The 12,558-nt window shown below is 41.3% G+C and overlaps 1 protein-coding gene across 1 annotated transcript in view; it reads right to left on the bottom strand.

The window, feature by feature from the left end:
- Positions 1 to 60: 60 nt before the first annotated feature.
- podxl (podocalyxin-like) overlaps positions 61 to 12,558 on the bottom strand; it is a 28,041-nt gene continuing 15,543 nt past the window's right edge. Inside the window, exons 2-8 of the mRNA XM_034673396.1 lie at positions 8,211 to 8,879; positions 7,736 to 7,947; positions 7,630 to 7,653; positions 5,000 to 5,132; positions 4,865 to 4,908; positions 2,997 to 3,116; positions 61 to 2,912 (exon numbers count right to left, since the gene is read on the bottom strand). Coding sequence (XP_034529287.1) covers positions 2,718 to 2,912; positions 2,997 to 3,116; positions 4,865 to 4,908; positions 5,000 to 5,132; positions 7,630 to 7,653; positions 7,736 to 7,947; positions 8,211 to 8,879 — 1,397 coding nt within the window. The 3' untranslated portion in view covers positions 61 to 2,717. The remainder of the gene's footprint in view (positions 2,913 to 2,996; positions 3,117 to 4,864; positions 4,909 to 4,999; positions 5,133 to 7,629; positions 7,654 to 7,735; positions 7,948 to 8,210; positions 8,880 to 12,558) is intronic.

Below are 12,558 nucleotides of genomic sequence, written 5' to 3'. Positions count from 1 at the left end.
ATGTTTCTCCCCCTAGTGGCCACGTGTCGGTATTACATACATCTCAGAGAGAAGCGGAGCCAAAGTGGAAAAAAAGCTTCCTTTATTTGCAAATCTGATCCGGTAAAACAACACGACCGCCGAGGCGATCAACAATTTACAGCTTCCAGTGTGTCAGACCCCTGTTGTTCGCCTTCAGCAGCAAACAAACCATAAATACATAAAATACTGGTAACGTACTTTGGTGAAAACGGCACAGTTATAGAATAATACAAGTGAAAGTATAAACACAAACAGTTTAAAAAAACAACAAAGCAGGATTGGAGTGCCCAAGCTGATGGATTCACTTGTAGATAAGTAAATATATATTAACTTCTTAATGGGTTAAAGGGAAGAGGATTACTCAACAAATCCAAAACCACAAACAGAACTGTGCTCAGGTTCTCCTCCATCCCTTCAGCTCCAACAACGGTGAACAGATACAAATATATACAGTGTGTTCTTCACTCACTGGTACAAAAACAAGCATAACCAGCTTAGTATTATTCTCAGGCACTATTATTTGACTGACGTGGGAGATTTTGTGAAGTTTTTATTTATGAGGATAAAAAAAGAAATATGATCTGAAACAGGAAAATTTCTGCGTATGTGACTCATACTCATTGCATGGATATTTGCTTTAGAGAACACTGTTGTGTCTCAGTCATTACAGGAAAAATCTACAAGATTTTAGTAGCTTACTTATCAGAATCATCACCAATAAATACCTTTAAGACTAAAAGGAGACACATCCTCTCGTTTGACGTTTCTCTTTGCTGTAAGGTCAGACTGTCGCTTTGTTGAACAGCTTAAAGGATTAAAAACGACTAAATTTAACTTAATTTCTGAGATGTTTCTCAAATATGATATTTCATTAGGCTGCCTGACTGAGAGCAGGTTGGACGTGATAGAAGATAACATGAGATAACATTTATGTCCTTTTTAAAATGTATTTTATTTGTAAATAAAAGGTCTCGATCAACCGGTTTCATCAAAAAGAAATCCAGCTGTTTTCATCCAGGCACAAGACCGCCTGGCTCCGTTCTTAGAGTAAAGGTTGGTCAAATAAAGCACGTCTGTCTCGATTTTAATCCTTAAAGAGCGCCGTATAAGAATGATAGGGATTTAGAAATCCACTTTTTTGCTACCCAGGATTAGATCATCGATCTCTCCTTTTTCCTGTTTTTTAAAGATTGGATTTGATCAACCTGATCACATGCAGACTTCATGGATCACCAATGTTTCAGATGTGACTACAGTCTGCATACTTTGTCCACAGGGGGCGCCAAATCTACACAAACTGAAGATCCAGACAGTTGCTTCAGAACAAATATGTGATGCTTGATAATGATGCTATTGGGTGAAATATTTTTTAAACTCCTTTGTTTTTACAGCCCTGATGTCCAATTTAAAATATTAAAAGAAATTCAAGCATCAGCATGTTTTAAAAAAAGTTTTTGTGATGACTTTTAGTCCTCTTTGTTCCTAGAATCCAGCTTCAATTCGGCTTTTGTACAAACTGGAGATTTGAACCAGAATTAAAACAATATTGTGTGACCTGATCTTATCTAATTTCATAATTATTTATTAAAACAATCTGTTCTTAAGATTTGATTCAATCGGATCGCCTTAATCCGATCAGATTACTCTCTAACAGCTGGGCCCTGAGGTTGCTTTTTATTGTAGTGACATTGTCTAGTTTGAGATATTGATATTGATTTATGAAGCATGTGTGAATAATTATTTTTATTCCGGATATAAATATTGAAGAAAAACTTACAGACAAGAATTATTACATTTTAAATTGGTGGATTTAGTTTTTAACTTTCTTTGTTTTTATCCTACTGAGTGTTGTTCTGTATGTATGGAAAGCCAACAGGGACAAAAGTAAAACAAAATAAAATGTAACGAGGAATCTTTTTTCTGTAAATGCTCTGCAGTTCATTTTGTCCCCGCATGAAAATAAAAAAGAATTAAGTCACATTTAGAAAGAAAACACACTTGTATTTTGTCCCTTCAGGCTTTCCATACATTCTCCACTCAATACACTGCATATTGATTAAACTCCTTCACTTGTTCTTTCTCTACACAGGTTTGTCCCTCAGTGTGATTAAAGTTAATGCTCAGTTTCACCAGGTGAAGCACCTGATAGCTCCGACATGCTCTACTGTAAAATCACCAGGATGCTCTGCAGGATCCTGAGGTCCTCTCATCTATGTTAGTAAGTCTGAGGCAGCTGACGTCACAGTGACCTCTCTGATCGTCTTCTATCATCTTCACCTGACTCTTCATCGCTCATAGAAATAAGATAAAAACACTTTATTTACAGGTGTTTGTGTACAAATCAACTCTTTATGAGAGCAGGTTAAAGAAAGGCACACTGATTGTGTTTTGGGACGTTTCAATTTTGGTCGTCGATGAAAACTTATTTGACTGTTTCTCTGCAGGAAGTCTCACCTGAAGAACATTTATATAAAAGGTATTCGTATAAAAACGGTGTAGGCACGAATGTAATCGGTTTGGTGAACTGTTTAAGAATGTACTGAAGCTTCCACGGTCAGTGTGTGATTCATTGGAGCTTCATACATTAAAAAAAGACTTCAACATGTGGGCTTGTTTGTTCAAAAAGTCTCCTGCTGCATGAACAAGAACATCCACCAGCTCTCTTCCCCTCTCTCTTCGATTCTCTCTCCTCCACTCTACAGGTGAGTGTCCTCCTCGTCAGGCATGTCCTCCTTCAGCAGGTTGTCGATGGGCACAATCCAGCTGTCGTTGAACTCCCCATTCAGCGCCATCTTCTTCTCCATCATCTCCGGCTGCACCTCCATCACCTCCAGCGTGGGGTTGTCGTGGTAGCCGTTCTCCACCGTGTGCAGCTCTTCTGTCAGGTGTTGCTGCAGAGAGAGAAAAGGACGAGGCTTCTTAATGTGTTCTTATTGTGACAGAGAAACTGTCAGGCGGTCAGGAGGTTTGATTACCTGGTTCTCGTTGTAAGGTTTGCGGTGGTGTGAGGCGCAAACGGCGAGGATGATGATCATGATCAGCAGAGCTCCACAGGACGCTAGGATGGCGATCAGGGTTTTATGATCTGTTGGTTTCTTTAAGGAGGAAACACAAGAAGAGGTTTACAGAGGGGACCCTGCAAGACTTTCAAGGTACTGCTGCTTCTGTTGGTGTCATTTCTAAACCCGCCCGTGTATCTGTTCTCATATCCTGAGGTCTGACTGGTGAAAAATAATTTTTGGATCACTCCATCCTGGAGCAGTAAAACAGTCTGCAACGGCTGATGCTGTGGAATCTATGTATGTCCATTTCAAGATCATTGTTTTCACAAGTTGCTTTGTTACGATTCAGATTTAAAAGTGAGTATTTCTTGTACTTCGTTTTGTGTTCATATGATGACACAGCAAGCCGGTGTTCCGGTTTAAAATGTGACACTGTAATCCGGTTACTTGCATCCGGTTGTCACCTTTTGAAGCGCAGAAAGAATCCTCATGAGTTAAGCTTATATTTTTATTATAAGGTCAAATAAACTCATCGTGTATGTCTTTAATAAAAATGTAAAGACAGTCATGAGAAATGTGTTCGGTTTCAGACATTTTTTAACTACCAACACCCGTCGGGAGCTCCTCATTTAAGGCTCATTTATTCAGTCAAGGCTATCAAACTCTGTCTTACGCATCACTTGTACATTGCATACCATCTGTTTGGTAGAGTCTTCTACCTGCAGTGAAAGACAAATCACACTGAACAGGTAAATAAAATATTGTGCTTCAAACAAATATATCACATCTGATGAAACCAGTTCAAACATTGTTATTATGTGACTTTCTTTAGTCATGTTTTCTTTATGTACACTACCAGTCAAAAGTTTGGACACACCTTCTCATTCAATGGTTTTAATTTATTTTTATTATTTTCAACATTGTAGATTAATACTGAAGACATCAAAACTATGAAATAATCTGGTTTTGCCATAATCTGGATTACAACAGTAGTCAAATAGGGCTATCCATTGTGTACTAACCCTACCTCTGAACAACACTGATGGAACTGATGGTCTCAATCACATTAAGAAGGCAAGTCATTCTACAAATGAACTCTTGACAAGGCTCATGTTAATTAGAAACCATTCCAGGAGACCACTTCATGAAGCAGACTGAGAGAATACCAAGAGGGTGCAAAGCTGTCATGAAGGAAAAAGGGGGCTACTTTACAGAATCTAAAATATAAAACATATTCTGATTTGTTTAACACTTTTTTGTTCATTCAATAATTCCATATATGTTCTTTCATAGTTTTGATGTCTTCAGTATTAATCTACAGTGTTTCAAATAACTAAAATAACTACAAACCATTGAATGAGAAGGTGTTTCCAAACTTTTGACTGGTAATGTATATGTTTATTTTGTGGCATTTGTGCATTTTATCATAGAGACAGGACAGTGCAGTGGTTAGAGTTATGTAGCCTCTGTACACAAGACGCAGGGTTACCTCTGAGATTAACTTTTTCATATTCTAAAGGGTCAGCACGGATCTCAAACAAAATTTGTGCATCATATCTCAAGTCTGGGGAGGTGAAATGACTGTTTTATCACTGCAGTCCGGTAACTTTGAAGATAACAAAGCAAGATTTATTTCTACTTTCACAAAAAGAACCTGCTGTTTACCAAACGTCTTATCTCTGAGGGATCCTGTCTGTAATGTTGAGCATTTCAAATACAATCTGAGTCTGATGTGTGTATATGAGGAAGTGGATTACACTGCAGCAGTTATAGCTTGTTTTTGTACCTTTTATCAATCAGACCTTCAAATAATGCTCAGGTTTAATCCCTTTAATTCTCACCTTGTTGATTTCTTCATAAATCTGATTTGCCAGGCTGGTTTTCACTGCAACAGAAATGTATTTATATCAGTGAGCGGGTGGTTTATCGTATACAACTTCTATAACACTTCTTTAAATCTGAGTTTCCTGCTTTACCTTTCCCGTTGATCTGCACACAGTCAAACTGAACCTTCCCGCCGTTATGCCTCCACGTCAGGGTGCAGTTTCCATCCTGCAGATTCACCATCAGCCGCCTGCACACCTCCACCAGCTCCTTCTCTTCGTCTTTCTGAGGTAAAAGGAAACAGATGAGTAAAAGTCTGTGCATCACAAACCTGAACACAGACCATCTCTGTTTCTTTTTCTTTGTCAGAGTTTAAAAAGGTGAGAGGTGACGGCTGAGGTCAGATCTTCCTGTGAGCTGATGTGAGGAGCGCAGCTGTGTCTGCAGTCAGACAGAGACGGAGAGGGTGAGTGAACAAGAGGTGTGGGAACGAAGGAAACTAGTGAAAGGCAGGAAGGGATCTCACTAAGACACTTTTTCCACCCTGTGACTGGAATCTTTTTTTCTACAGCGAGCTTCACCACTTCCTGTCCGTTGAGTCTGGATGGCTGCGAGGAACACCCCGAGACTAAACCAGCGGAGGGAAGTAAGGAGGTTGTTTTTTAGGGAAGAATTTGTTTATTAACATTTCAAACAGAAAGTCTTTTACATCATTGTCTCGATCAGATGTGCAACTACTACAGATTTATGAGGCTGATGAGAATCTTTTTCCCTGGACTCCTTTTATTAAGGTGCATAAATAAATAAATCAAATCATCTTGAAATCAACACTTTTTGTCAACTTGTTTATGTCTTTAGTTGGTAGCTCGATATTGAGGGATAGTGAGCAGATGGTCTGCAAATCAGACTCTCCACAAATCCTGATGCGACTGTCCAACATCTTATAATACATTTTATATTTAAATAACAAATAGTACATATTTATCTTGCTGAATAGCTCTGTAGTTGTTCAGTCAATGCTCTGTTTTTAAGACCTTTTCCTGCATTTAGTGCATCATAAAAACCTGCAAACAAAGGCAGTGTGTAGCGTAAACCGGGACAGTAGTGGCGGACATTTCTACGCCCCTTATGTCAGGCGTGAGTCAAGCATCTGTTGATTGATGCTGCAGAGACTGATGGGACTTTAAGTGTTTAATAGTCACAGTGTTTGACACAAAAAGAGTCAAAGGGTCACACACGTTGTTAAAATTCATTCCAGGGGAACAGAGCGACCGTCGCTCCCTGATAGCAGAACACTCCTCCCCGCAGAGTCGCATTTTTACTGTTTCCTACTTTCTATTAAATCCACACAAGCAGAAGCTTTAATAAAGCCTCTGGAAACGCAAATGGAATATTTAAAATTCATATAGAATATCAAAATTAAATGTGTCATCAAGCTTCAACAAAAATCTGAAAATTAACATCCACAACTCTGAAAAAAACTCTGTTCAAAAATAGCTTATTTTACAGGTCAGAGCATTTCTCAGGATTGTGTGGGCGTGGCCTAACTCTTTGATTGACAGGTCAAGAGAGAGTTCACAGCCTGCATGTTTGAGCCGTCTGACTCTGAATCTAAAGACATAAAAACTCCAGAATCTAAAAATTATTAATTTCAAACGGTCTCTGAGTGCTGAGTGACAAAATACTTCAGAATCAGGACTTAAATCATTTATTAGTTTTATCACTCCGCTGCTTCGGGGCATCAGGACCATGGGACGCCCGGAGCAGTGGAGGCTGAAGCGTTGTATGTGCACGCAGAGGAGCTCGGCTCCGGGTGTCAGACTGAGCTGTTGGGGAAAAGTTAGTGAACCGGTCCTGGGGAAAGTTAGGGAACCGGTCCTGGGGAAAGTTAGTGAACTGGTCCTGGGGAAAGTTAGTGAACCGGTCCTGGGGAAATGAGCGGAGCATATGTGGGACTGCTTTAGCGGTTCAACTCAACCGTGTCCCAAATGTTCCCCAATTCCACCGCAGTTAGGGAAACAGAAGAATGACAACCAGCTGTCATCTTCAGTGGTGGATGTGCAGACAGGGACACACAAGCACAGCGGTGCAAAGAGCAGAGAGACAGCTAAACAGACAGATTACAGGCAGGACGTGATTAGCAAACACGCTAGACAACACTGAGGGGAGCTGGCTGAGACGTCAGGAGACGGTCTGAGCAGGAGCTGAGTAGTTTTGTTGAACATGTGTGCACGTGACTCAGTGTTTCATTTCTGATTGGTTAGATATTTATTACTTCATAAATATCAGTTTAGACCCGCCCCCTTAAAACCCAGTGTGAAACGTGTTAAAAACGTAATTGAACATATTTGAAAAATGGATCGAAGTTGAGTCCTAATATTTTTACATAGTTTTTAGTATTACATCTGGTCTGAAATATCATAGGCAGAATGTTTTTGTTGATTTGGGTTACCAGAGGCTGTAAGTAACACCAAGCATGGCGACTGCATCCTACAAGACCATGAAGTGAGATTATTAAAAACAACACGTGGTATTGTTCTTGTTCTCCCTGCAGGATGTTGCACAATAATTCGACATCTTTAATTAGACCGAACGTTTGGGAGTAAATGTCAGAGAAGAAAGGAGTGGAAGGGTGCGGGTCTGCCTCCCATGAGCGGGACAATAGCAGAGATTTGAGGAGAGCGGAGCAGGAACTGTGTTTATTATCACATGAACTGCTCCGGAATAGAAATGCTCTGACGCATATTTAAAGATAGAAAAGTCAAAATAAAGTAAATCTTACCTCCTGTCCGGTGTTCAGAGAGTACTGCAGGAACAAGAAGATAAATCAGTCACATGCATGAGAATCCTTTTTGTGTACTCGTGAGAGAAAAAGCTGCAAAACACACCCGGAACGTCTTCAGCTGAGCGACTGTGATGGTGTTGATGGTGGTCTGGGGGGCTGTGGTTTCAGCTCCAGCTCCTGAGGTCCCTCCAGTTGTTAGTCCTGCATCGGTGAGGGTGGAGGGGCTGATGATGGTCACCGTGTTCCCAGGAGGCTGCGGGGCTGTCGATGCTGTCGGCTGGTGGGTTGTTGCTGTCACTGTCAATCTGTCCGTTCCTTCAACCGCAGAATAACAACAGTGAGCAGGGAGATGGTGATGCACGGCCATCTCAGCCAATTAGAAATGACCTTTCATCGATTTAAAAGCTACGTTTATATCAATGTATCTGAAGCATCTTGATTATAAAGCTCACCAAAGTCAACCCTGGACCCAAAACACTGTATTTACATTCTCATAAACAGGATCCACTGCTGATCCAGACTCACAGGATCTAGCAGTGTCAGTATCAGGATATTATATCTGCATGCAGAGCTCTTACCTCCTTTGCCGTCCTGCGTTGTCCCAGAGCTGATGCTGCTGTGACTGGTGGGTGGTGGCACTGTCGCAGCAGGATCAGTGGAGATGTTTGTGCTCTTTGTTGTCGCCACGTTACCTGGACCTCCTGGCTGTGTTGCAGGTGCATCAGACCCAGGCAGAACCACACCAGAGGGATTTGTCGTCTGTATTATGGGAGCACTTGAGGAGACTGCTACACCTCCGCTGCTACTGGCGGTGGTTGCAGCCGGGGCCAGGTTCTTGGACGTGCTGAGGTTTGCAGTAACAGGACTGGTTTTGGTAGTAGAAGCTCCTGGGATGAGGGTGGTGGCAGCTGCTAATGCAGTGGCTGGGACGGTGGCCGGGACAGTGGCTGCTGGTTTGATGGGTGTTGTGTTTTCTGTTGGCTTGTTTGAAACTGTTACTGTTGGAGTAGGTGGGGGGGCTGCAGTTGTTGGTGGCTGAGTAGGTTTAGTGGTTTCAGCAGCAGGGGGCGCTACAGTCACAGTAGCAGTAGTGCTTGCCTTAGCGTTAGTGTCTTCAGTTGACAAAGGTGTTACTTTGTTTGTAGAAGCTGTCACCACAGTCGGAGGAGCCGTGACGGTGTTGTCCTTTGACACAGACGTAGCGCTCTGACTGTCATCTTGCGCAGAGATGATGTGAAGCAGGACGCCTGAGAAGGGAGAAACAGAGGGATCAGAAAAAAGGACGAACAGTGGCAGAGATACATAACCCTCTGACTTATCACTACCATAGATTATAAAGAGGAAATCGTAGTTTTAGTTTCAGAAGAAAGGAATTAACAAGCAGCAGGTGGTGACCTCACTGGATGCACTTGATTAACCACGGTAAAACTGAAGCCCTGCTTGTTGGCCCTCAGCATGCCACCAAACTAACTCACAATGACTTATGTGATCTGTCAACCTTCATTAAACCATCTGTTAAAAAACCTCGGATTCATTTTTGATTCAGCCCTGACTTTTGATTCACAGGTAAAATCAGGGGTGAAAAATAGTTTCTTCCAGCTCAGAAACTTCTCAAAGTTAAAACCAGTTCTTTCTCGAAACGACCTTGAAATAGTCATCCATGCTTTTGTTTCATCCTGCCTTGATTATTGTAACTCTCTGTATACTGGAATCAGTCAGTCGGCCTTGTCCTGCCTGCAGTTGGTCCAAAACGCTGCAGCCAGGCTTCTGACTGGTTCCAGGAAGAGGGATCACGTCAGCCCCGTTTTGGCTTCCCTCCACTGGCTTCCAATTTGCTTAAGAATTGATTTTAAGGTTGTGCTTTTTGTTTTTAAAGCTCTGAATGGTCTGGCCCCTCACTACATAACTGACCTCCTGAGCCCCTACAAAACCTCCAGGCCTCTGAGGTCTTCTAACATGGGTCTCCTGGCAGTTCCCCGGTCAAAATATAATATAATAATAATAATAAACTGAAGGGCGACTGCGATTTTGGTGTGAAGGCCCCCGCATCTTTTGAACAGCCTCCCCTGCTCAATCAGGGCTGCCCCCTCTGTTGACTCTTTTAAGACTCTCCTCAAAACTCAATTTTATATTTTACTATTTGAATCCTTGAGCCCTGAATAGTTTTCAATTCCCAATGACATGCTTTCCTTGTTTGTTTGTATGCTTCTTTTTCAAATAATTGTTTGGTTTGGTCTCACATTGTGTTTTTATTTTTTTTCATTTATTGATTTAACATTTTTTTTAATGTATTGTACAGCACTTTGGTCAGCTTCTGCTGTGTTTTTAAATGTGCTTTATAAATAAATTTGATTTGACTTGATTTTTTTTCTCAATTAATCTTTTCTCCCAGAGTTTAAGATTTCAAGTCTTCTTCAACACAGCTTCATGTTCATATTGTGCATGAAGGTCCCATTTGGCAAAAAATAAATGATACGAAGCAGAGTGTGATTTAGGGTGGGTCACTTCAGCACTTTGGTGATGGCTGAAATGACGGACTCCAAACAGACAGTTCACAAAGAAGAGAAATCATGAAAGCTTTGTCTGTTTCTGATTCACAGCAAGCAGCAACCTACGGTGTTGGAGAGTGAAGCCAGAGCAGGAGTTTAACAGAGCTGCAGTTCCCTGACTGTCCATTAGAGGCTGGCTTCAAAAGCAAAGGAAACCCTGCAAAGGAAATCCAGAAGAGCATGAAGCCTGGAAGAAAAGCCATGCCATGAAAGATGCTAAAACCTTAGACTGCACTTCACAGCGCCAAGTAGCCTCAGTGATGTAATTTATTGTTTTATTTTGAAGTCTTACGCTAAGCATTTTAAAGTCACCACCTTGTTTTTTCGGTAAGGACTGATCATACTAGAGATTAAATTCATAAACCCATTAACATGTTTCTTCAGTGGGGATAAATCCAGTGAAAAGTGGGCACAGACTTCTAAAGAATCCAACTGTGGTCCAAGCTTAGTCGCCCCCTGGTGTTCATTAGAAATAATACAGGTTTCAGTCACTTCCTTACTGGCTTTGCTTCAAAAAACCAAGAGGCTACGTTGATCAGTAGTCGATCTAAATCTATTGATAAGCTCTGACCGAGAGTAACAGTCTCTGAAGTCAAAGTGGCTCTGTGAAGTCTGATCTCGTCGACCTCTGCTCCTGAACTTCCTGCAGGTCTGACAGCTGTGAGCCTCAGCCTCAGCCTCAGCCTCAGCGCCCCTTCTTCTTCTGTTCCTCTATTTTTAGTCTCCAGGACAGGATGCTGCACACAATAACCTTGGAAGCACCACACCCGTGACCACGGCCCGTTCGGAGTGCCCCTCCAACAATCCTCGCCTGACTCCGAGTCCAGAAAACAATGGCACACATCCCCCGCACCCCCACGCTTTCTGACCTCCACCCACCTACATGACATCCACACACAGCCAGCATGCATGTGTGGAGACACATACACGTACACTCGGTCACTTTAACGACATTTACATCATGTTATACTTCCTCAAAGGAGTACGAGATGTTTTAGTGGCTGAGCATGTTTCTTCTAATGGACTAAAACTCCTTTGAGATACACAATTAAAATCCAGTAAATATGTTGTATCACAGTTCTTCCTGTTCTACTCATAATGCAGATATTAAGTTTGCTTTATCTGGATTCGCTTCTGCACATAACTCCTAAAAACTTGATGAGCCGTGGCTCAGCGACAGTCGTCATCTCTTAATTGGAAGTTTGATTCCAGCACATTCAAGACAGTGAGCTCCAAATTTTGCCCAAGTGTCATAGACAAAGGCAGATACAGATTTCACAGGACATTTCATGATGGCCAACAGCAAGAATCTCCCTCTCTGAATGCAAGCACCATCATATCAATACGTTTTACTGTGCCCAGTGAGTTGCCACAGTGTCCCGTCCGCAGTCCGCAAAATATGATATCATAGCATTTCTTGTGAGGGTCCTGCTTTTGGATCATGACAGTCTCCTTGTTAAGGCCACAGCCCTCCACAGTCAGACAGTGGGGGTCTTGAATAGCTTGAAGGACATGTTCTATATGGAGAATATCACTGCAAGAGTATGATTAAAAAACTGATGCATTCCAGATGAGGTGGGCACCTGTTGCTTCATCTCTTTTCAGTTGACTTTCTAATGGACTGATCTGAGATAAACATTACTATTATGATTATTATATACTTAAAGCTGGGGTTGGTAGTCAGGTTTAGACACACTTTTGTTTTACTGGTTAAAATGATCGTTATGTCCCGATGGTAATCAATACATAATGTGTTCTTAAAAAAGAGTGAAAAAAGACACCATCTACAGCCGGAGTAAACCTGGGAAAACAACAACCAATCCCTGCCATCAGGAGCCAAATTATGGAACCAATCAAATTCTGTCCTGCCGTTCTGCCTGCCTCCTGTACGTACATTTCATGTTTGTTTGTATTTTTAACTTTCACTATGAAAATGTTTTGGTATTTTCTTAACACTAAGTGAGACATGAGTTGACGTAGTTCAAAACACAAAGATGTGCTGAGGACTGTTTTTGGATCAGTCACCATCATATGGTCGGGAATCAGCGGCGCTCGTGCGTGTGAGAGGAGGTGTCGTTTTGGAGGAGCTTCGAGGGGAGGGAGGGAAGAGTTAGACGGAGTCCTGAGGAAATGCTACATTCAAATTCATGCTCATTTTCCGTGACTACCAACCCTAGCTTTCATTTATTTATAGTTTATTGTAATTATTTCTATTGCTTTTCTATAATTCTAATTAGTATTATTTTGTATCATTCTTATGTATTTACTCAACTATTTTATGTTTATTTTATTTTGATGTATGTATTTTATTTTATTTATTTATTTTGTACCTATTTATTTATTAATTTTTAATTTAATTTTAACTTTTCTCTTTCGG

Source organism: Notolabrus celidotus, chromosome 21 (assembly GCF_009762535.1).
Source record: "Notolabrus celidotus isolate fNotCel1 chromosome 21, fNotCel1.pri, whole genome shotgun sequence".
NCBI lineage: Eukaryota > Metazoa > Chordata > Actinopteri > Labriformes > Labridae > Notolabrus > Notolabrus celidotus.
The sequence above is the reverse complement of the archived record's forward strand: the minus strand, read 5'-3'. Positions and strand labels throughout refer to the sequence as shown.